Genomic DNA, 26,143 nt, shown 5'->3' with positions numbered 1-26,143 from the left:
AACTGATTAAAAACATGCTTTTTATGTTTACAATATATAATTTAAAAGATTTTGACATACTTTTTTGAAGTACAAATATGGAATTTAAACTACTTTGTTGGTGTCTGTATCTGAAACCACTTGGGACACTAGAGTCATGGTGGACTAGTGTGCATATTCAAGCAAAGTAGTGTTGAATTCTAGTCAAATTTGAGGTACTCTATATTTGAACACAGTCTATTCGAATATTCAAACTACCTTTTTTTTTGTTGGTTGTTAGTTGTAATAAGTGAACACAGATATATAAACAATAAGTTAAGTTCAGAATTCAGCTTGAAACGTCGTGAATTCACGAGGTCTTGAAAGTTGGCTTTACACATGTATTTTTAGTTCTTTAAACTTTGAATTAAACATAAACACAACGGAAGTCTAACAAAACCTTTCAGAGAACATAGCATATATGTAGGTTCCCACTCGGATCTACACGGAATATCTCGTTCTACGTAGGTGCGGAATCCCTACGTAAGACGTTACGAGTGTAGAAGACGATACGAGCTAACACGATCAAACACACGTTACAATAAACAAAGACACGTTGTATTGCAACTGGAAACACGTGATATCAATCACCGATTACACAAACTGAATAACTCGTTACAACTCGATCTCTTCTTCTTTTTTTCACAAGCCGTAACCTAGCAGCTTATAAACACGACAACTTCGCCTAGCATGTTTAGGCGAAGTTGTCACTAACTTCGCTTACTCTACAAGTTCGCCTATATCAGCGAACTTGTGAGCTAACTTCGCTTATTACAAAATACTAATCCAACTAACTCGATTACAGACACTATATACTGAACTACTGACATCATGCACCAACAGACTCCCCCTTGGCAGTAGCTTCATATCTCTAACTTCAAGCACGTGTCTTGTAATCTTCAACAATCTTGTATCTTCATCTTTAAGCATGAACTCCCTCTCGTACACATACCAAAACAACTCTTTGATATTTCTTCGCTTCGTCTTTCCAAGCAGGAATATAAAATATCTTCTTCTTATTCAGCACCTGCAGATCAGCTTGAGACAAGTTCACTAGATGCATAGGATCATATACTCTCAGCAGCTCTTGTTCATCTTCATCCTCCATTACTGCTTCAGCTGTTTCACAATCAACATACCACCACTTCAGATCTTTAAGCACATCCTTGGGCATTTGTTTCATCGGCACTTCTTTTAAACACCGAATCGGCTTATACTTCATAATCATCCAAGGCTTGCCATCTGCTCTCAATCCTCTATCTTTGTCATCGATAAGTTTTCCCTTTTGTGGTTTCAACAGCTCGAACTTCTTTTCTTTTATACTTTCCTTCCAAACAATCTTCCCAATGACTCTAGCCATATTATCATCACTCCTGTTTATTAACCCCAATCTGGCTAAGTCCTTCACTTCACATTCTGGCAATGTATTCAACGATCTCAACATCCTCTTGAAGTACTGAATACCATCATATCTTTTAATCACAAAGAGCCTCAACTGCTCATCATATATCCAGCATATAATCCCCTTTTTCGATTCAGCATAACCCCTAATGTTGTAACTCTTCTTGAACATAGTAGGGACCGCTGGTTTCTTCGTTTTTACGAACCACTGAGCATAGCCTTCTTTCCATCTTGGCTGCTCTTCCCATTCCGTCTCATATCTGCCTTATCAACATCCGGAATCTCATGCTCAATATTCTCTTCTATAATCTCTCCCTCTTCAATGTCATTATCAATAACAATCTCTGCACCAATCTTCTCTATCTCTTCAACTGGTAATACATCATCATCACCTATAAACTCATCATCCATCTCCTCAATATCCACGACCACCACATCATCACCTGTACCGCCCGCTGCACTTGTTGACTCCCCCTGAGATGTGGAAGTCCCAAGAGCTTGTTCAGTTCTTGGCAACTCTCCACCTGCACCTTTCGATGCATTGGGATCATCGTCTCGATCATTTCGCTTCTTAGTCCTCAGCTCATCGCCTTTACAGCTCGTTTCCCCCTGAGATGCCAAGAACTGCTTCAAAGCATCAATGATTTTGCCATGTTCGATCAGCAGGGACGACTGTATCTGATTCTCTGCAACGAGGCGCTGAATAGCATGGGTCTGGATAAGATTTACCCTTGATTGTTCTGCCACGACCCGTTCAAGTGCTGCTATTCGTTCCGTGTCGGATAAGGTTGCATCGAAATCAAACCTCAGATGTGATATATCTTGAGTGTACTGAGGAGGGATTTCCATTGTAACCGGGACCTCAGAAGTAGGCGTAAACGTAACCGCAGGTGGTATCGTAACTGACAACCCTGCAGTAGCTACAACTGTCGACTCAATAAATCTTGCCACGACCTTCGTTGGAGTAAGAGTTGGAGGCGGCAACGATACAATCTCAGGAGCCGAAAGTTGGAATGTAGTGGGTGGGAGGCCGAATGCAGATGAGGTAGCCACCACGGGAACATCCGTGGCTCTTGGCCTTGTAACTTGTAATGATGAAGGGACCATTGTCATACCGGACAGTGCGGGTGGAGTGAAACGTACCACCCTTGAGCTCTCACCAGCTCCCGAACCTGCACCTGTCCGTTCCCTTCTTGATCTACGAATCAGCTGATGTACTTCTTCCTCAAAATCTGACTCACTGTCATTATCAGCTCTCTTTCTTTTCCCATGAATTCGTTCTTGAGTTACCAAAATTTGTCTTGCTACATCCACTTCATCATCAGAATCAGAATCAGAATCAGCCACCGTTGTAGCTGCCCTAGTCACATTCACACTCGAAACTCTTGCAACCGAGACCTGTACGTTTTCCTCAGGGTCAACCCTCTCCATATCAAAAAATCCTTGACCACCAAATGCTGCATCAAGGTCTACATTCTCCTCCTATGATAATAAACTTTTCAAAACAAACCCTTATAATTTGAACAATTTTCAATTAAGTTTTAAAACATCCTTTAAAGAGTTAAATGATACGATCAAGACCAAGTAACCAGGTATAAAATCATATAACTACATAAGTAGAAAAAATTTTAACAATAAAGTATACGGGATCAAATTTCAGTCTCGACAGGGACTACCATGTTTTAGAGTAGATCCGAACAAGAATCATACTAATTACGTGACTGTCACACAGATCCATGTTCAGCTGTATTATGATATAAAGAAACAGGTTGTAAGCAGGTAAATAACTTAAAATGGTTTTCATCATTTCTGTGATACGGGTTAGGTTCAATTAAGCTCAAAACTTAAGTGGGCAACAACTCAGAGATTATGATGCCTCCTATCTATTCTCAAAGCGTATTTGGCTTTCCCCAAGTCACCCCGAGTTGACCTCGACCCGTAGTGTCTGATTAAATAGTAAGTACTCTTCGATCTCTAAACTCTTCTTCCCGTTCTCTTTCTTACATCTTGATTGAGAAGTATCAACATTATGAACTCTAGAATGTCTCACATACACAATTTTTTTTTTAAGTATTTACACAACTTCAGAGTAGTAAACAACTGCAAGTTCCGAATCTGGATCACTGCAGTTTCTTGACACGCTATCTTCACGGGAATCAGAACACTCACGGGCTCGTGTATGACTGGGTAATCGCTTTTCTGCCTATCATACGGAAAGATATATATGGAGACATGCATAACTCTTAAGAAGTTTCCACGTAAAATCGAGTAGATTTAGTTAGTATCACTTCTACTTTTACGCACCATAAAAAGCTACCATGACATACAATGACTGTTCTAAAGTCTTTTAGGCCTAATAACTTCACTAGTTAAGCACACAGAATCAGTATATCTATCACTTTCCAAGGTTGGATCAATTTTCTGTTAAACATAGTAACGGAACTTCTTATGAAGTAGAAGACTTGAAAAATAATTTCATCTCCCGTAAAAAAATTTTAACTTCAATCGCCCCGATCAAATTGAAGTTTTCAGGTAAACGGCTATCCTGAAGATCCAATGGATCAGCTGGACCGACCACATACAAGTATGTGTCCTACTAACTAAGTATGATCGACTAATTTTCAGCGAAAGAATAAAAAACACATCATAAACCGCCCCGGTCACTTTCAGTCATCTGGTTAATGGCTATCCTCATATTCTACAAGTAGAAATGAGGACCAAACATATCCGAAGATATGTCCTTCAAACTGAGGCAACTGACATAATTCTAAGCGATAGTGACGGTTTTTTTTTTTTTTTTTTTTTAAACACAAACGATAAACACGGTTACACGGGATTGATCATCCCATTTAGCTCAACAAGGTTTTGAAAACGATTTTTGCCAAACGCTTTAGTAAACAAGTCAGCGAAATTATCTAACATATCAACCTTTTCGAGCACAATCAGTTTCTTCTCAGCACAATCCCGTATAAAATGATGACGGATGTCAATATGTTTAGTTTTGCTATGCTTTACGGGATTGTTAGTTACTGAGATAGCAGCAGTGTTATCTATGCAAATAGAAGTATGAGTGAAATTCAGACCATAATCGCGCAATTGCTGTTGAATCTAAAGAACCTGGGAGCAGCAGTTGGATGCTGCCATGTATTCTGCTTCTTCACAGGTTAAACTCGTCCCGCGAATAGTCGAACGGAACGATTTCTACACCCGCGTGATAATCCCTAACCACACAATCACGAGCAAAAGCTCTTATACCAATTGTAGGTTCCCACCCGGATCTACACGGAATATCTCGTTCTACGTAGGTGCGGAATCCCTACGTATGACGTTACGAGTGTAGAAGACGATACGAGCTAACACGATCAAACACACGTTACAATAAACAAAGACACGTTGTATTGCAACTGGAAACACGTGATATCAATCACCGATTACACAAACTGAATAACTCGTTACAACTCGATCTCTTCTTCTTTTTTTCACAAGCCGTAACCTAGCAGCTTATAAACACGACAACTTCGCCTAGCATGTTTAGGCGAAGTTGTCACTAACTTCGCTTACTCTACAAGTTCGCCTATATCAGCGAACTTGTGAGCTAACTTCGCTTATTACAAAATACTAATCCAACTAACTCGATTACAGACACTATATACTGAACTACTGACATCATGCACCAACAATATAAAGTGTCTGTGGATGCCTTAACTGCTCGAATAACCCTCCATGCACAACATTTTCTTATTCCATTCAACTGCAAACCTACTAACATGATGTTTATACAAAAGTCAGCAACACGCTAGGTGAGTTTTAGATTAACTTACTGACAGTTATTATAAATAAATACAATAACTGTTGACGTGTCGAAGCACAAACATAACGTCATAACTGAACATATTTAATGCATAACAATCTAATATGACTAACCTTCCTGAATTGAACATATATAATTGCAATTACCGACGTACACCACAAAGGCACTGTCAATCCTTGTGGCCATATGTGGGGCCTAACTGGTACCCATACGACGGGGTCTAACTTACTAATTGGCAAAACGCTTTAAACATAATTGACTGCTAACTTATCGTTAACTTACCTGACGTATAGCGTATGCACACCAACCCCAAAACATTTAATAAAGAAGGGGCCGGTTCTAAAAATCCAAATGATTCTTTTACGCTTCTAACTTGACTAGGGATTCCTTTAAAAGTCTTAATCATTGAATAGCCTTTCAAAGTTAAGTGTCATTAACTGAACTAACGCAACCGACCGAACCTTATCTCACATTCTTGGGTTAATTGTCTACTTGACCGAACTGGATCTGAGATATAGCTGAGTGATATCTACATAAGGTCGATGTAGGTCCGCCATTCTAAGATCACACAAAACTTGAACCCATTAGCGAGGATCGGATTTTGCAATTTGAACCTGCCTTGTCTGATAAGGATCACGCAAAGTGAATTACTTTGTGTCATAGGGATCGCACAAAAGGGATTTGCCACTAAGTGAATGGGATTATGCAAAATGAACTGCCTAATGTGTTAAGGATCGCGCAATAAGTGAACCCCTCTTTTGCGTGAAGGGATCACACACTATTTTTGCATGAAGGTCGGGTCACACAATTCAAGAGATCACGCATTCTGGAAGGGTCATGCAAATTCTGGGCGATTTACGCAAAAGGTAATGCTCACACACTGTAGAACCATACCCTTTTGCAAGTTCTAGATCTGTGTGTTCTATAGTTTTACGAATTGGCCCCATTTTTGTGTTCTAAGACCCTTTTTGTGATTTTTATCATGAACTTAGTGCTTATTTTACTAGTTCATTCATCTAGGCTTGATTTAATATCAACTTTACTACTTTAACATACTATACAACCGGATCTACTAGTTCACAACTTTATATCCAAATCCGAGCACGATTAAATCACTTTTTTTATAAACAACCAATAACGCGAGATCAGGGTTCTAGGGCTAGGGTGAGATCAAGATCGTTACTTTCTTGATCCATAACACCTGATCTACTACATTTTGACTTTTCACTCATTAATGAGCACGATTACTAAACCTTTTTAACGAAACATGCCTTTAAATGCTAACCAAGATATATTCGGGTATTGTAGTTGTTGTTTGATCTTGCTTCCTTCATGTTTTCTTCTTGCTTTAGATGGATCTATATGAATATGTAATTTTTTCTTGAATCCAATCTATATATGAGATCTTGACCTTTGTGGAGATGAGACTTAGTGTGTGTAGATTTAGGTGCAATGGTGATGAAAAGGTTTATGAAACTTAATTCTTAGTGTGTGTGTGTTTGTGTGTAGAGCTGATTTCTTTTGAGAACCACTTTGAGTTTTAAGAACTCGAAAGAATCAATTTTTTACATGTATGTAATATACATAGGTTACATGTACGTAGAAAAATTACAACATTTTTTACGCACCAAATCGACTTTTTACATAGGTGTAATGAACGTTTAAATTAGTGTAATAATTGTACATATTTATTCTCTCTCCTACTTAATATTTAAATCAAATTTAATCTCAACCATATAATCTAACTTATTTAATTAAATGTGTGGTTAAGAATGAGATTCTTAATGTTATTAAAACTCACCCAAGTTCTCAAATTATCCATCCCATATATGTATGTATATATATATATAGACATACACACACACACACAGGCTTAAGTTCATACGAGAAATGTATTAATGCGAGAAATAAATATGAACTGCTAGTTTTATTTTAGGTTATAATTTTTTATAAATAAATAAAAAAGATGTAAATGCAAAAATAAATCTACTCCTTGAATTAATACAACTAATATAACCATAATAAATCTATCTCTAGCTAATATATCTAACTAATTTAATTATAATAATTAAAAAGATAAAAACACTAATATAATTTTATTTATTTACCTCCTCTTCATTTTTTCCAACAAAAATATAATTTATTCATATAATACTATTTATATTAAAAAAACAATTTCTTTCCACTCTATTTATTAGCATAGATCAATGCGTAATTTTTAATAATAAATATCAAAATATAATATTTTTTTCTACCTAGAAAAATTGTTGTGATAAATAACAATAAAAAAATAACACACAAATGTGTCCATTAAATATAAACAATAAATATACAACATACACAAAATTATATAGCCTACACTTGTTTTGAGCAAGAATAAAGTACAACATACAACAAAACATATAACTTGCATGTGTAATTCGACATCAACAATTTTATAAACTACACAAAGATACACATATCCTATAAGCGTATAGATTATATGTTTTTTGTGTGTAGGTTATATGTTTTCTTATTCTTAGAATAAGTGTAGTTTATATGTTTTTGTGTAGGTTGTATATTTTTTATTGACATTTAATGCAAACATGTGTAAGATAGTTTTTTGTATTATTCTTCCCAATGTAACTACGTGTTGATGGATATTGATATATTGAGTTGGAAAATATTGGTTTTAGATATAAAGAAATTTTAATGTATAAATAAATTGTATTTGTGAAGGATAAAATTTTTATATGTAGGTTATATGTTTTTCATGTGCAGGTTATACGTTTTCGTGTGCGTGCGTATTTTATTGATGCTGAATTTTATGTATAGGTTTTATGTTTTTCGTGTGTAGGTTATGTATTTTCTTATTCTTAGAACAAGTGTAGGTTATATGTTTTTGTGTATGTTGTATATTTTTTTTGTTAATATTTAATGCAAACATGTGTAAGATAGTTTTTTATACTATTAATTACAATGTAACTATGTGTTTATGGGCATTAATATCTTGAATTGGAAAAAATTGGTTTTGGATAGAAATAAATTTTAATGCATGAATAAATTGTATTAATTGAATAGATAACTATTATGGTTTATTAGTTATATTAATTGAAAAAGAGAATGCATTTATACTTTTTTCATTTATCTTTAAGTATTTAAAACATAAAATAAAACTAGTTACCCATATTCATTTCTCGCAGTAATATTATTTCTCGCCTGAACCATTTCACACACACACACACACACACACACACACAGATATATATATATATATATATATATATATAGGTATAGGGGAGGGATATTTTGAAAACCTTGTTTAGTTTTAAGAATTTAAGAACTTCATTTTTGACCACGCATTTAATTATATAAATTAGATTGTATAGTTGAGATTAAATGTGATTAAAAAATTAAAGTAGGAAAGAGAATAAAAATGTAAAGTGATTACACAACTTTAAATGTCCGTTACACATATGTAATAAGTCGACTCGGTGCGTAAAAAATTCTGTAATTTTTTTTACGTATATGTAACCTACATATATTACGTATGTGTAAAAAAAATTCAAAAAACAAAATTATTACATTGAGTTCTTTTGAGTTCTTAAAACTCAAAGTGGTTCTCATTTGAAATCTCCCATATATATATATATGAATTTAGCCAGACCCATCCAAATTATTTGTTTCAAGATTCTTCGCCTCACCTAGATTATTTGATCAAGATCATGATATTTAACATATCAGCCATTGAGTCGTAGAAGAAAACTACGTCAATGGTTAAAGTATCATTCCTGATGGTTGTGTTCACGCAGTGCCTATTGTATAGAAATAAAGTAGCTTGATATTGTTGGTTCCTGTATTAGAACCTGAAACAATAAAAATAGAATAATAGACGTTAACGGTGAGCTGGGCTTGTGTTTAACACAATTCCCTTAAACAAATTCACGGTCTGTTTTTAGGGTATGCCGGTTCGAAAATGGTCGCAGCGTGCTACCGGACTTGACAACTTGCTTGAAATGAAATCGAAGTGATGTTGCAGAGAAGTAGAGAGTGTTGGGTATGTTTTAGTGCGTCTAGAGCTACAGCATATGGTTTGGTTTTATAGTCACAAAACCATAACATAATTTTAAACTGAATAATAAAGTGCAATAAATTAGAATAATGGTCATTAGTAAAGCAGATGAAACAGAAAATAATAATAATAATCATTATGAGAATAATGATCATTAATGTTGATGTGTTTTAAATTATACATATTATTATATAAATAATCCCTATATTTTAAGTACTTTTGAGCCAAGTTTTTATTTAATATTATTATTAGTTGGTTCATATGTGATTTTAATGGTTTCAAGTTACAACGAGCTAAAGTGGGATTTAATTACTTGAGACCAATGAATGCATAGTTGAATAATATTTCCAATTATTATCATTACTATTATAATTATAATTCTAAAGAAAAGAAAAAAAACGAAAAATAAAAAGTAAAGAAATAACTTAATTAATTTTTTGTCTTTAGTGAGTTAGAAGATTATTTATATTATGAATAATTAATTTACAAATATGCAATGTTTATTTCCTTCGTGTAGTTGCAACAAAAAGAAAGGCAGGGCATTATTGGGCTTTGGGCTGCTCCTTACATGTGACGGTGGGATTGGAACTTGGAAGACAAGACAAGGGTTTAAATGATTATTATAAAAGAAAATAACCCTACATAAAGGAGGAGGAATTTTTGAACGGCTGAATATTATTTTCTTTTGGAATCTTTACCCACGGAGGTCGAACTCAGAAGAAAGTGAATCAAGCAGGCTCGTTGGCTGGTCAACATAAGGATTCGGAACTAAATTTAACAAGCTACTACACAAGCAGCTCAAAAAATCCACGGGAGATTTAAGCAAGCATCCTAGCTCGTGAATTAATTTAACCAGGATGCTAGTAGCTGAATATATTTATATCTCTCTTACGATGGACTCTTTTATATTTATTTGTGTTTCGTTCTTAAATATGGTTATTGGCTAAAACCTTTTTAGTTATCTAGGCTTGGATTGATGTTTTGTGATTGATTAAGGGTTTAAATGGTTTTCAGAAATTGTTTATTGGGTTTTGATTAATTAAAAGTTTCGATCAGATTTATTGGATGTTATTTATGCGTATTTACTTCTGATTTCTGCTTGAATGAATGTTTCACACGTCGCTTGATTGAATGTCTTTTGATTATAGGTGCATGTTAGGGTTGTTTACTGTATGTTTGCAACTTGTTTATGGTTTATTGAGCTCATTCACCATAGAAACTGAGTTTTAGCATTTTATTAGAAGTTTATATTCTTACTTTCTTAGATATCCGACGGGTGTGTAACGCCCGCTAAATTTTTTTTTTCGGTTTAAAGATTTCCTGCATGTAGAGTATGTATATTTCTTAGGAGTTATCCGGCATCTTTCGTTGACCCGACCATCTTCCCGGTACGTTAAGTTATCTAACCTTTCATTCCAAGTTGCCATATCCCTTAAACTTTGAGGGCTAGTGTGTAACATATTGTTATATCATAAAAAAATAAAAATCCTAACCCTAACACCATTAGGTGCAGCCGATCAGCCAAGAGAACCCCCCTGGCGATTTTTCTTCTGTGCAGCCGAGTTTAAACCGTAAAACTTCAATTCAAGGTTAGTCTAACGTTCATGCAAGTCTTTTTCACCATTAAACCCGTTATCGAACACGTTAGGGTTGAGTTTTGATGATAACAGTTTCCTGACAGATTCGTATACGTTTATTGTAGGTTCTGTAACGCGATGATAATCCATTGATTTTGATCAATTCTTATTTCCATAATGTTCTACTTTGAGTCTAGTTTCCAGAAATGTATAATATGTAATTTTTGGACGAGATTTGAATGGTTTTTATGAATTTATAAGATCGAGTGTCAAAGCTATTGCGGCATGACGAATTCTGGTCTGTCTTCCCGACATCATAATTCTTTTTCAACAAGTCCAAATTAGTTGGTTCCACTTCTGGAACTTAATACTTTGAGTTAAGAATCAAACCAAATTAGAATCGTTTAATTTGGTTTGGTAATGAATTTTATAAAAATAAAACCATTTTGTTGCACACTGACATAGCTGCACGTACCTTTCTGTATTGGAGGAATTTTTATAATTTTTCTGTCCACTAGAAAAATATAATAAAAATATTTTTATAAACCTAAGACACTTATTAAAATCTGGTAAAAATTTAATAATTTATTTCAAAGGTTATCCTATGTAATTAAATGCATCTTCGCATGCTAAAATCTGCACGTTTTACTTGTTATTGATCGATAAGCTTGTTTTAGGCTTAACCGGTGGATGTTCAATTGTGTTCTTGTTGGGGCTGTTTGAAGTGAGTTTTTGCACCACAATCTTCCTAGGTATGTCCCGTATATCATACTTAAGTATCGTGTTCATTGGTGTTCGTTAGATTGGTCAACTAGTTATCGTTTGAAAGATTGTGTTCGGTTGACTAGAATTGTAGTTGGATGCGTTTAACGCGATGGTTGAAGTGATTAACGACCAATTCAGCTCGGGGACACTTGGTTTGATGTACGGGCTGTTGAAAAATCATTTTTATAAGTTATGAGGCTGAATTGGTTGTCGGTTACTCCAACGGGTCGGTACAACACGCAATTTCATTTATTGAGTAGTTGGTGCGTTGTACTTGCGAGTTACCGACCCATTTGACTCGTGTAGCTTCGTGTGGACTTGTTGGCTGTGATTTTATCATGTTGGGTCCACACGGGTCTGAGTTGAATGTTAATGGCCTAAACGACTTTTAAACGCGCGTATTGGTATCCCCTAGTGCTTCTGGGGTAATTTGGGAATTCTTTACTCCCGGGAGTATCTAAGGGTCGTTCTGGTGAATGTGAGGCCTCGGGGGCTGTTGTGGTTTAGTTGATGAGGTCGAGGGTTTAGGTAACTCGAACCATGTTAGAACGTCTCGTAGGATAAACGAGTCATCTTGATGTCCAGAGTATTGATTGAATGTAAACCGACAGGTGTTTGAGTTTTGGGATTACTTAGGGATTTTCTAGCTCGTGGTGAACCCGGGTCTTGTGTCAGGTGAGTTCATGATGCCCCTTTTTACTCTTTTAAGATTTTGGGTTAGCATGCACACCTGATTTTCTTGATGAAACGTTTAAACTGTTTTACATAGGCTTGCTAGTATATGGTAGGCCTTGGGATGTTATAGTGTATATATATATATACATTATTGTTTGGCCTATATTTGGCGATGCTGTAGTCGTATCGACTACTGATGTTACGTATGCCTACTTTGTGTTTGCATGCGTTGATGAGATGTTACGTTTTTGGGTTGTACGTTTGCTCGACTCTGATGTTATTACTTGGATGTTATATATATATATATATATATATATATATAGGGATGTACTTATAAGGATGTTTATATATTTATATATATATATATGTATGTATGTATGAGAATGATTATTTATCGATGATGATGGCTTAACTGATGTATTCTTTTTACTTTAAAACTTTTGGGAATGACTATCATGATTATTATTTACTGATGTTATTTATTCAAAACTTGAACTCACTCAGCTCAAGCTGACTTTGTGTGCATGTTAGTGTAAGTTTTAGGTTAGGAAGAGGATGCCTTATCGCTTGGACGTGTACGAAGCTACTTGGACGGTGAAGGGCATACAATGGAAGAATTTATTTTTGAACACTTTATTTCAAAAGGTTTTATAAATTATATTTAAATTGGTTTTGGGCAAAATTCCCGGGTTTTTGGGAACTCATTTTATTATTTATATTTTCCGCTGAATTATACTCTGAAATGTTTGTTTTAATGGAAGGAACCATTTTCAAGTTTAGATATTTTCTTAAGTATTTTGTATGAATACCAACTGTGGGGTTCCCGGGGTTCGGGGCCTTACAGGGTGATAAGTTGTCGGGTTTGTCTTTGTTATTAGGGTTTTAGGTTAAACTGTCTGACAGGAAGTTTGCCTAGTTTTCCTTAGTTTAACTGTTTACCCGTGTCCTTTAGATCTCTTCTAGACCACCCAGTGTACTCAGATGCATTGAGATAGTGAAATCGACGGGTTAGCTATTTTCTAGGGTAATTAATCATAATTGGTGAACTGATAGGTGAGCCAATAAGCCGGTGATTTTACATGATCTTTAGGATTTCCTCTTAGGTGACACCTTGAGAGTGATTAGGGATCCATTAGGTTTCCTAGGGTTCATATTTTTAGATTCCCGGTTCCAATAGCATTTTCCCGAAACTGATAAAAGCCTAAGTCATCACAATTCGGATTCCTTGCCTAGGTAACGCCTTTCTCATTAGTGTTTTCGTCTAAGTCTTAGAATTTTAAGTTTAATTTATTAGTTTAATTAATTATTAGTTTGAAAATAAAATAAATAAAAATAAAAATAATAATCTTTTTCTTTATTATTAATTTAATTAGCTTTTAGAATCTAAGTTCGTTAATTTAAATAAGTGTCTCTAAGGTTCGATATTCCCGGACTTCCCATAGCTACTCTACACCCGATAGGTTCACTTGCCTGTTGCTAGTGGTTTGGTGTAGGGTATTCTAGGTTTTTATTACTCTTTGTGCTAGGTTGATTAACTGCATTATTTTTATATATCACTTTTAGGCACATCAAGTTTTTGGCGCTGTTGCCGGGGACACTTGGTAATTGGCGAATTAGATTTTGTTTGCTTTTTTCTTTGTTTTTAGTTTTAGTTTAAATAATTAGATTTTATTTTATTTAATTACTTAATTGCTCTTAATTGCTATCTGTGAATAGTGTGGTTTAGGGATAAGCTTCGGTCCTCACGATTTTATTTGTTTTTCTGAGTATGCGACGTACTCGTTCGCTAGGACCACCAGAGTTCACTGTTTTGGACGAACCCGAGAGAGATTTTCGTGAGCGCCATAGGGAGCTTCGAGAGATTATACGTGAACTACGCGAAAGCAAGGTACATGTTTCAAATTCCACGTTAGATATGACTTATGCTATTCCCCCTAGGCATACGGTTCACTCGAGAGCGAATGAGGGAGTTATGGGGAGACAGTCTGCTATCACACGTCCGGCGATGCCCGCTGCTAGTAACTGGCATATTCCGCCCAACGTCATGAATTCTATTACTAATTCCTCCCCATTTCACGGTCTTGAAGACGAGGACGCGCCGGGCCATCTAAACAAATTCACTCGCATCTGCGACGCTTTTCATATCGCCAACGCCACTCGTGCTTCTATCTACCTTCATCTTTTTCCATTTTCTCTAGAGGGTCGAGCTTCATCATAGTTAGAAAACCTTCCCCATAGGTCCATCACTACCTGGGACGAACTTCAAGATAGATTCCTAAAGAAGTATTTTCCGCCATCTAAATCCTCGCGACTTCGTGATCAGATCTACTCCTTCCGCATGGACCCTAACGAATCATACCCTTTGGATTGGGAAAGGTTCCATAATCTTCTTAGTAGATGCCCCCTGCATGGTTTGTCCGAATGGGCCGTAGTCGAGAAATTCTATAACGGGCTGACCTATGAGATGCAGCAAAGATTCAACATGTTAGCTGGAGGGAACATGTTAGAGAAGCTGGATATAGATGAGTGTGAGTCGATGTTTGAGAGCTTCGCTCTAGCCGAGCAAAAGGACCGACGCCCGAGGTACTTCTAAAACCACCACTTCTTCCGCTCGAGGCGTCTATCAAGTCTCAAATGATACTAGCATCACGGCTGCCTTAGAGACAATTCAGAGGGAATTTAAGGACTTGAAGAAGGTCGTTCAGAAGTGCGAGATCTACCGAGGAGGGCACGACACAGTTGATTGTCCAGTCGATCAGCAGGAGCAGGTGGAATACTTGGGAAATCTAAATAGAGGATCGAATGCCTACGGGAACCCCGGATGGAGGAATAGCTCAAACTATGGTTGGAGGTCGGGAGGTAATGCTCAGGGCTTTCAGCCGAGGCAAAAGCAAAGTCAAGTCAGAGATTCAGAGGTGGCAGGGAGTTTGAGTGCGGCGAAAAGCAGTGGTATGGATCCATATATTAAGGAGTTTATAGCTAAGCAATCTACCATGCTTTCCCACCTTATTGGCAGAGATAATAACACACAGCAGAGGCTTGCTAAGCACGACACCTTATCGCAGAACCAGCAGTCATCATTTTTGGAGATGTCTCGAAAGGTGGATGAGATGACGAAGCATATGCTACCTAATAAGCAGGTCAGAACGTTTCAGGGAAGCACCGAGCTTAACCCGAAGGCACAGTTGAATGCAGTGACCACCCGTAGCGGCGGAAGAGGCGATAGAGAGCAGCCACCGGCAGATAATGAGGAGGCGGTGGACGAGGAGTAGAGATGGAGGCTCCTGTGAGGACGCATGAGAGGCGAGGCCCAGCAAGTACCGCATCAAACGGTGAGTCTCCCACGGAGAAGGTTGCTAAGAAGAAGATTGAAGAGAAGAAGAGTCCCGAAGTCGATCTTACTAGAGTTCCGTATCCTGCTCGTCTTCTGCGGCAGAAGTATGTGGAGGAATATGGACATTTCTTGGACATGTTTAAACAATTGAAAATCAATCTTCCGTTTGTCGAAGCACTCCAGCATATGCCCAAATATGCTAAATTCTTGAAAGATCTTCTTTCGAACAAGAAGCAGCTGGAGGGGCTTTCGACAGTATGTCTAAATGAAGGATGCTCTACGGTAGTCCAGAAAAAGCTACCTGAGAAACTAGCAGACCCGGGACACTTCACAATCCCGTGTATGTTTGGCAGCTCGACTGAGAGCTACGCGTTGGCCGATTTAGGTGCTAGCATAAATCTTATGCCATATTCTCTCTATAAAAAGCTAGACCTTGGCGAGCCAGTCCCGACGCGCATGAGTTTATCCTTGGCCGACCTTTCGGTCAAATATCCGCGGGGAATCGTGGAAAACGTACTCGTTAAAGTCGATAAATTTGTTTTCCCCGTGGATTTTGTTATTCTTGACATGGAGGCTGACGATCAGGTCTCGCTCATTTTGGGACAACCTTCTTGCGTACAGCTAAAGCGCTTATTGACGTCTTCGACGGCAAAATTACACTTCGTGTAGGGGAGGAGAACGTCACCTTCGATGTTGTCAAATCGATGAGGAACTCTAGTAGTCAGGACGATTCCGTTTACTTTCTTGACACGTTCATATCTCAGTTCGAGCGCTGTCTTGACTACATCTCTGGAGCAGATTTGCTCAATCAGGAGGACGAGGTTGATGTTCCCTCGGAGCATGACCTGAGCAGTCTTTCTAGCTCACCTACTAAATACCCTGAGGTGTTCACGGTTGCCGATAGCACCGAGGGACCGAAGGAGAGACCATCGATTGAGGCACCGCCGTCCCTTGTGCTTAAAGAGCTACCTCCTCATTTGGAGTATGGTTTCTTGGACGGTGAATGTTGTAGTCGTCTCGACTACTGAATGTTGCGTATGCCTACTTTGTGTTTGCATGCGCTGAATATTACGTGTTTGGGTTGTATGTTTTCTCGGCCCTGAATGTTATTATTGAATGGTGATCTTGGCCGGGCCAAACTATACGACTCAGGTTCTTAAATCCTGTGGCGGGCCCTGAAAAGCCCGTGAGGGGGGAGGCTCTTGTGGCATGATCATCATCGGAATGTTACGTGTTTGGGTTGTACGTGTGCTCGGCCCTGAACGTTATTATTGAATGTTATATATATATATATATATATATATATATATATATATATATATATATATATATATTGGAATGCACGTATAGAGATGTTCATACGTAAGGATGATTATTTATTCAATGTGATGACCTAACTAGTGTATTTCCGTTTACAGTTTTAAAACCGTTGAATGATTATTAAGACTTTTGTTATAAATATATGAATGTACATAGATGTCTAAGTACGAACACTTAGTGTTGATGATGGCCTAACTGTTCGTATCCCGTATTACATTTTAGACTCTTGGAATGTTTTATAATCCCGTTTTATATTTAAACTCTTGGAATGCTTTATAATCTCGTTTTATATTTAAACTCTTGGAATGTTTTATAATCCCGTTTTATATTTAAACTCTTAGAATGTTTTATAATCCCATTTTATATTTAAACTCTTGGAATGATTACCAACTGTAGGATTCCCGGGATTCGGGGTCTTACAAGAGTGAGATCTGATAGAGAGCCAGTCTTATATGTTAGTGCTGAAGAGGAGGGTCTACCATGGTTCTTCGACATTGCGAATTATCTGGCCGAAGGAGTGGTGGTCAAGGGCATGAGTTATCAGCAGAGGAGGAAACATATGCCAGCCATTACATATGGGATTCACCGTATTTGTTTCGTCTAGGCACTGATCGAGTGTTGAGGAGGTGTGTGAGTAGGGAAGAGGGCCGTGAGATTCTTAGACATTGTCATGAGGGTTTGACTGGAGGCCACCATGGTCCGTCTTCCACTTCTAGGAAAGTTCTAGATTCCGGTTTTTATTGGCCATCGATTTTTAAAGACTCACACGGGTTTGTCGGACAATGTGACGCATGTCAGCGCACTGGTAACATCTCATCCCGTAATGAGATGCCCCAAAACCCTATTCAGGTTTGTGAGGTTTTTGATGTTTGGGGCATTGATTTCATGGGTCCGTTCCCTTCTTCTCGAGGGAACCGATACATTCTCGTGGCCATTGACTACGTTTCCAAGTGGGTTGAGGCTCAAGCCTTACCCACTAACGACGCCCGAGTTGTAGTGGGATTCTTGAAGAGGTTGTTCTGTCGGTTTGGTACTCCCAAGGCCTTGATCAGTGATAGGGGCACGCACTTTTGCAATGCCTAGATGGAGAAGGCATTGGCACGGTATGGTGTCACCCATCGGTTGTCCACCGCCTATCACCCACAGACGAGCGGGCAAGTGGAGAACGCAAACCGAGGTGTTAAGCGTATTTTGGAGAAAACTGTCGGCAAGAACCGAAAGGACTGGTCCGACAAGCTGGATGACGCGCTTTAGGCTTTCCGCATAGCATTTAAAAACGCCTATTGGGACCACACCCTTTAGGATGGTTTATGGGAAAGCATGTCATATACCGGTTGAGTTAGAGCATAGAGCGTATTGGGCGTTGAGATCCGTTAATCTTGACCTGACCCAAGCTGCGAAAAACCGGTATCTTCAAATTCATGAGGTTGAGGAGCTGAGAGATGAGGCGTATGCGAGATCTTGGAGTTATAAAGAGCGTACGAAGGCGTTGCATGATCGGAAGTTGAAGAAGGTGAAAGAGTTTAAGTGTGGGGATCGAGTGTTGATTTATAATTCCCGTCTGAAGTTATTTCCAGGTAATCTTAGATCGAGATGGGTAGGTTCCTATCTGGTGAAGGCGGAATTCCCGCACGGTGCGGTTGAGTTAGTTGATCAGGAAGGAAGAGCATGGAAGGTGAACGACCATAGGTTGAAGCATTATATTGGTGGGCCGATTGACTCGATTGAGGAGGGTGTGTTTCTCCTCGACATCCCTAGGTTGATTGATTGATAGGGATAGGACCTCGGGTGAATACCCGAGTGTAGAGTTTGTATATGTTTGTATTTGTTTTCTTTTATTTTTGTAATTTGAGTCAGTTTTTAAGTTTTAGAGTCTGTTTGATGTCTGCTTTGGATGCTTTGAGCTTTTTTTTGCAGGTTTGGATGCTAACGTTCGTACTCAATCTCCATTCGAACAGGGCCGTTCTGAGCTTATTGATTTTAGGAGGGGACCCAAAAGTCGCGGCCGTGAATGAAATACTATAGGGTCGCTTTATCGGAACATGACATACGAAGATCACTGCCACATTACCAGGGGAGTCTGTTCCATTTTCTCTATTTTTTTTTATTTTACTTCTGCTTTATTTTTGTCTTTTTCCTGTCTCACATTGAGGACAATGTGAAATTTAAGTGTGAGGATGAGAAACTGGCATTTTATTTTAGGTAGTTCAAATAATAATAATAATAATTAAAATTAAAAAAAAGTATATATTTATAAAAAAAATAAAATAAAATAAACCAAAAAAAATTAAGAAAAAAAAATGTGTCATTTGAATTAAATATTTTGCAACAAATGAAAAATGATAGAAAAATTGGGGATTGGTTTTTAAAACTCCTAATATATATGAGATATAAAGAAAATAGAAAGCGTACTTTATTTGCGATGTGTCGGTAGGCCCAACTATCCTTGAAAGGTTTCACCTGATTATTATTAATATACCTAATAGTCATAAACCTTGTGGGCTCTCATCTTGAGGGGGGATAGTGAAGCTGAAAATTCGATAAGGCATAGTGAGTATTACCTTAATCTTAAAACCTTGATGTGGTGAGAATTACATGCACTTAAAAAAAATTAGCACACCACTTTGTTTTATGAAAGTAAATAATGAGTGGTGACGCCTGGCCATGTCCAAATTTTATACGAGCATTAGAATAAATAGTTGTATATTTAGGTAAAAGATGCCTAAGAGTACAAATTTTTGTTGCACGAACGTCAAATATGTGCAAAATATTTTGAAAGTAAAGTGAATGAGAAAGTTATGCAAATGCCAAAGAAGCATTCACAAAAAAAAAAAAAAAGGCCAAAAGGTACATACTAGACGGGGCTGAGAGCTTACGTGTTACCAAGGGGATGGTGACTCTGAGGATACACTATGAGGCTCAATGTTCTTAGTCAATAAATATTTTTAGGAAATACTAAGGGTAGAGGCCTGAGACCGTCATATACTGGGTTGCAGCTCAGGTGAAACAATGTTGGGCCGAAATCTGATAATATAGGTTTAGGAATTGCTCGTACGCCCTCATTTGACCATTCATCCATCTAAATTCCACCTAAGTGCATTTTCTTCTTACCATTAAAGGGTTTTTAGCTTACGGTGATAGGTTGAACTAGTCTGTTTCAACCCGGTTTATATTGTCTTGATTATGCTTGAGATGGGGGTAAGTGGATCTGTAACTCTTTAGGTGTGAGACCTATAGGTTTATTGATATCACTTAAACCTAATCATTAAATATGATGGGGGGCTTGATAGGTTGGTGGCTGGGTTTAAGTGGACAACAATATCAGTAATCGCGGTTTTTGCGTTTATTTATTATTAATTAAAGTAATCTAAATGTTTTGAAAATCAGTTTTCCGATTATGATTCCATTGCAAATAGCTTTTTCAGGGACGAAAAAGATTTAAGTGTGAGGATATTTGATCTGTTTTAAATTATACATATTATTATATAAATATTCCTAATTTTTTTAAGTACTTTTGAGCCAAGTTTTTATTGAATATTATTACTAGTTGGTTCATATGTGAGTTTAATGGTTTCAAGTTACAACGAGCTAAAATGGGATACTTTAGTTACCTGAGACCAATGAATGCATAGTTGAATAATATTTCCAATTATTATCATTACTATTATAATTATAATTCTGAAGAAAAGAAAAAAAATGAAAAATAAAGAGTAAAGAAATAACATAATCATTTTTTTTCTTTAGTGAGTTAGAAGATTATTTATATTATGAATAATTAATTTATAAATATGCAATGTTTATTTCCTTCGTGTAGTTGCAACAAAAAGAAAGGCAGCGCATTATTGGGCTTTGGGCTGGTCTTTACATGTGTCGGTGGGATTGGAACTTGGAAGACAAGACAAGGGTTTAAATGATTATTATAAAAGAAAATAACCCTACATAAAGGAGGAGGAATTTTTTGACGGCTGAATATTATTTTCATTTGGAATCTTTACCCACTGAGGTCGAACTCAGAAGAAAGTGAATCAAGCAGGCTCATTGGCTGGTCAACAGAAGGATTCGGAACTTAATTTAACAAGCTACTACACAAGCAGCTCAAAAAGTCCACGGGAGATTTAAGCAAGCATCCTAGCTCGTGAATTAATTTAACCAGGCATGCTAGTAGCTGAATATATTTATATCTCTTTTACGATGAACCCTTTTATATTTATTTGTGTTTCGTTCTTGAACATGGTTATTGGCTAAACCTTTTTAGTTATCTAGGCTTGGATTGATGTTTAGTGATTGATTAAGGGTTTAAACGGTTTTCGAGAATTGTTTATTGGGTTTTGATTAATTAAAAGTTTCGATCAGATTTATTGGATGTTATTTATGCGTATTTACTTCTGATTTGTGCTTGAATGAATGTTTCACATGTCGCTTGATTGAATGTCTTTTGATTATAGGTGCATGTTAGGGTTGTTTATTGTGTGTTTGCAACTTGTTTATGGTTTATTGAGCTCATTCACCATAGAAACTGATTTTTAGCATTTTATTAGGAGTTTATATTCTTACTTTCTTAGATATCCGATGGGTGATAAGTTGTCGGGTTTGTCTTTGTTATTAGGGTTTTAGGTTAAACTGTCTGACAGGAAGTTTACCTAGTTTTCCTTAGTTTCACTGTTTACCCGTGTCCTTTAGATCTCTTCTAGACCACCTCGTGTACTTAGGTGCATTGAGATAGTGAAACCGACGGGTTAGCTTTTTTCTAGGGTAATTAATCATAATTGGTGAACTGACAGGTGAGCCAATAAGCCCGTGCTTTTACATGATCTTTAGGATTTCCTCTTAGGTGACACCTTGAGAGTGATTAGGGATCCATAGGTTTCCTAGGGTTCATATTTTTAGATTCCCGGTTCCAATAGCATTTTCCCGTAACCGATAAAAGCCTAAGTCATCACAATTCGGATTCCTTGCCTAGGTAACGCCTTTCTCATTAGTGTTTTCGTCTAAGTCTTAGAATTTTAAGTTTAATTTATTAGTTTAAATTAGTTTAATTAATTATTAGTTTTAAAATAAAATAAATAAAAATAAAAAAATAATCTTTTTCTTTATTATTAATTTAATTAGCTTTTAGAATCTAAGTTCGTTAATTTAAATAAGTGTCTCTAGGGTTCGATATTTCCGGACATCCCATAGCTATTCTACACCCGATAGGTTCACTTGCATGTTGCTAGTGGTTTGGTTTAGGGTATTCTAAGTTTTTATTACTCGTTGTGCTAGGTTGATTAATTTCATTATTTTTATATACCACTTTTAGGCACATTTGACCAACAGCTTTGAATTCTCAAAAATAAATGCAAAAAATTGCCTCACGTGGGCCTGGGTTTTCGGAGCTGCATTCGTGTCCGCTGGACGTGCGGGCACGCACGAGTTTGAAGGATTTTAGTCCAGTAACCCAATTTTGCACCCCCCCCTGCGCGTGAGTAGGAGTGGTAGTAAAACACATTAAAAGCTACAAATGTGTAGTAAAGGTTGTACCTTATAAATCACTCTTCATTTTGTTCCCAAACCGATGTGGAACAAGTTTTACCATTTTCGGTTTTAATACATTCATTCACACACATATATACCCAAATTCCAACAATCCCCCACATGAATGGAGGTCAAAACAACATTATTCTGATTAGATTTTAGCAGTTGAATCTTGCATACAATTGGTGGGTGTTACTCTTTGAACCTTTTCTTATGAAGCGCACTTTGCCCACTGACTCTAAGTAGACAGCGATGTCTTTGAACTCATCTGTCATTTGTGTAGACGATAATACACTTCACACAAAACTCTCCCTGACAAAGTCAAGTCCTCATAGTTATGTTCGTTATGGTCATGAATGTCACAGCCCCCAACCCCTATACCCCGGGAGGGGAGCCGTGAACGTTGAGTGGTGGTATCAGTGTTTATTAAAATAATTTGCAGCGGAATATTTCATGAGGACGATAGTTAGGAAAAATTAATCAGCGTTATAAAAACACCATAATTCTAATTTCATAAACTGGGATAAAAAACCCATTTTGATACAAACATAAGTTTTATAGAGATAAATCCTAATTTACAAAACACTTTTCTTTAAACTGTTATGATCTGTGAATACAGTAAACTTGTTACCATACAAATAATGTCTCTAGATCTTTAGGACAAAAATTATTGCTCCCAATTCTAAATCATGTGTTGTGTAATTCTCTTCATGCTTCTTCAATTGTCTGGATGCATAGGCAATAACCTTTTCACGTTGCATTAATACACATCCTAATCCTGATTTGGAAGTATCAGAACATACTGTGAAATCTTCGGTTCCTTCTGGCAATGCAAGTATTAGGGCATTCGTTAACTTTTGCTTTAAGGTTACAAAAGCTTCTTCTTGCTTGGATCCCCATTCAAATTTAACATTTTTGCATGTTAACTTTGTTAACGGAACTGCTATTCGGGAAAAACCTTGAATAAAGCGTCTAAAATATCTTGCTAATCCTAAGAAGTTTCGAATTTCTGTAGGAGTTTTAGGAATTTTCCATTTAATGATCGCTTCTATTTTGGCAGGGTCCACATAAATACCTTCATGGTTAATCAAGTGGCCTAGAAATTGCACTTGTTGCAACCAAAACTCACACTTTGAGAATTTAGCATAAAGCTTCTCTTTCGTCAATAGTGCCAAAAGTGTATGAAGATGTTTGACATGATTATCACTAGTTTTGGAATAAATAAGTATATCATCTATAAAAAAGATTACAAATTTATCCAGATACGGTTTACATATTCGATTCATCATATCCATGAATGTAGCTAGTGCATTGGTAAAACCGAACGGCATAACTGTAAACTCGTAGTGACCATATCTTATCCTAAAAGCAGTTGTAGGAATGTCTTCCTGCACCTTTAATTGATGGTATCCTGAGTGTAAATCGATCTTTGAAAAATATCGAGCTCCTTGTAGTTGATCAAATAGATCATCAATTCTCGGTAATGGATACCGATTCTTAATTGTGACCTTATTTAATTCTCTATAATCAATACACATACGCATTGACCCATCTTTCTTTTTAACAAACAGCACTGGCGCTCCCAAGAGTGATGAGCTTGGTTGTATAAAATCTTTTTCTAACAAATCATCTTTTTCAATTCTAACATTTCTGTTGGCGCTAAGCGATACGGTGCTTTAGCTATTGGTGTTGTTCCTGGGATTACATGAATTCTGAATTCTACTTCACGATCAGGTGGTTGTCCCAGTAAATCTTCTGGAAAAACAACAAAATATTCTGATACTACCATAATTTCTTTTAGCTCCTTTCCTTTGGCGGTAATGATTACAGAAATCATATATACTATGACTTGCTTTCTTAAGTAATTTTCCGCTTTCATTACCGATATAAACTTCGTAGGTCTAGGAACTTTGTCTCCTTGAATTGTAATAATCTCTGCTGTTGGCGTACAAATCTCAACAGAATTCTTATTACATATGATTGAGCATGATTGGCTGCTAGCCAGTCCATTCCTAATATAACATCGAATCCGACCAAATTCATTGGAAGCAAATTTGCTTTAAACTTGTGACCTAATAAGTTTATATTATTTCCTTGAAGTACTTCATAAATACAAGTGGAATTCCCGTCGGCTGTTTCTACTATGCAAACTTGATAAAGTTTGGTTAATGGTTGATTTAGGGCTTGGCAAAAATTTTTGTTTATGAAACTTTGATTTGCTCCAGAATCAAACAATACCTCAGCGTAAACGTCATTAATAAAAAACGTACCCGCAATGACGTCCGGAATCATGGCTGCCTCTTGAGCAGTAAGCTGAAAAGCTCGTGCATTCCTCTTAGGTCCATCTGTATTTTTAGCTTTGTTGTCAGGCACCCTTGTCAACTTTGGGCATTCTGGACGGATGTGGCCAGGTTCTCCGCAGTTATAGCAAACACGAGTTTCTTTTCTTCTACACTCTTCATCTGTATGACTAGCCATCTTACAATAGTTGCAGAATTTAGTTTTTTAAAAGAGCATTTCCCTGAATGCCTCTTTCTGCAAAATTTACAGAAAGGCTGAGCATAGGATTGCCCTGCTCCTATCTTTCGAAATTCTTGAGAAATTTTCTAGGCTAAATCCTTCTTTTTGTTTTCTTAATGAGTGCGGATTAATCCGTCCATCATGGTATTGGCTAGTTCAACTGCTTCCTTAATAGTCGGAGGTCTAGCCGTTTTTACCAGATCACAGATTTCACTTACCAATCCCCAAATATAACGAGAAATTAGTACCGTTTCCAGTGAAGCCAAAGCTGGTACCATTCTTGCATATTCAAAGAAATTTGTCGTATACTCACGACATTTCAAACCTTCCATTTTGTGGTTCAAGTACATAGTAGCAATTTTTTCTCTTTCATGTGGACTACAAAATTTCCTTTCTACTATTTCTTTGAATTCACCCCAGGTCATAATGTAAACTATGTTGCTTCCTTTTTCCTGGAGGACTGTATTCCACCATTCTAATGCTTCATTGACAAAGAGATTAGAAGCACATAATATCTTATCTTCTTCAACAAATTTACTGATTCTTATAACAGCTTCTGTCTTTTCTAGCCAACGTAGTGCTGAAATGGCTCATTCATTTCTAGAAAATTCGGTTGGCTTACAGGCCAAGAAATCCTTGTAAGTACAACCATTATTTTTTTAATTTTTAGGTAGTTTATTTTTATTTCCTCCATTCACACTGGTACTGGCTTCAGTGTCAGACTTCTGTTTGTTGCTCTCGGTCTTATCTTTAATGACAGTTACGGGTTGTCTAATAGCTGTAGCAATTTGTGGGATTGCTTCAGTAATTTTCTGAGCTATCATATTGTCAATAGCATTCATATTCAGAGCATTTTCTTAATTAGAATTTTCATGATTATGTTCACGGTTGTTAACAGAAACTTCATTTATCTGAATTACAAACAAAAAGAATATTAATATTTTAATTAAATAATAAAATTAGCAAGATATTTATAACACATAAGCACAGAACATGTTAACACATAAGCACAGAATATGTCAAAATCGTCGAGCTTTGCCACATTTACTCTTATATATATACACACACACACACATATGCATCATTATATTCTACATCTAATCTATATATGCATCACTATATTTTTATACATACAAACAATTTTTTTTTTACAAAAA

General features: G+C 36.7%; 3 protein-coding genes across 3 annotated transcripts; 2 read left to right on the top strand and 1 right to left on the bottom strand.

The window, feature by feature from the left end:
• Nucleotides 1-15,572: 15,572 nt before the first annotated feature.
• Nucleotides 15,573-18,206, top strand: LOC143585270 (uncharacterized). The gene is made up of 4 exons (XM_077067089.1): nucleotides 15,573-16,017; nucleotides 16,254-16,631; nucleotides 17,557-17,672; nucleotides 18,036-18,206. The coding sequence occupies exons 1-4, from the start codon at nucleotides 15,573-15,575 to the stop codon at nucleotides 18,204-18,206; spliced, it is 1,110 nt and encodes a 369-aa protein (XP_076923204.1).
• A 49-nt stretch (nucleotides 18,207-18,255) lies between these two features.
• Nucleotides 18,256-18,967, top strand: LOC143585269 (uncharacterized). The gene is made up of 2 exons (XM_077067087.1): nucleotides 18,256-18,685; nucleotides 18,870-18,967. The coding sequence occupies exons 1-2, from the start codon at nucleotides 18,256-18,258 to the stop codon at nucleotides 18,965-18,967; spliced, it is 528 nt and encodes a 175-aa protein (XP_076923202.1).
• Nucleotides 18,968-24,344: 5,377 nt separating this feature from the next.
• LOC143585268 (uncharacterized) lies at nucleotides 24,345-24,944 on the bottom strand. The gene has a single exon (XM_077067086.1). It carries the CDS (start codon nucleotides 24,942-24,944, stop codon nucleotides 24,345-24,347), a length of 600 nt encoding a protein of 199 aa, XP_076923201.1.
• Nucleotides 24,945-26,143: the final 1,199 nt, after the last annotated feature.

This window comes from Bidens hawaiensis, unplaced genomic scaffold (genome assembly GCF_021521415.1).
Source record: "Bidens hawaiensis isolate Kalapana, Puna unplaced genomic scaffold, B.hawaiensis_p1.1 tig00033737_1, whole genome shotgun sequence".
In the NCBI taxonomy this organism is placed as follows: domain Eukaryota; kingdom Viridiplantae; phylum Streptophyta; class Magnoliopsida; order Asterales; family Asteraceae; genus Bidens; species Bidens hawaiensis.
Note: the sequence above shows the minus strand (reverse complement) of the source record. Positions and strands in the feature narration are given on the sequence as shown.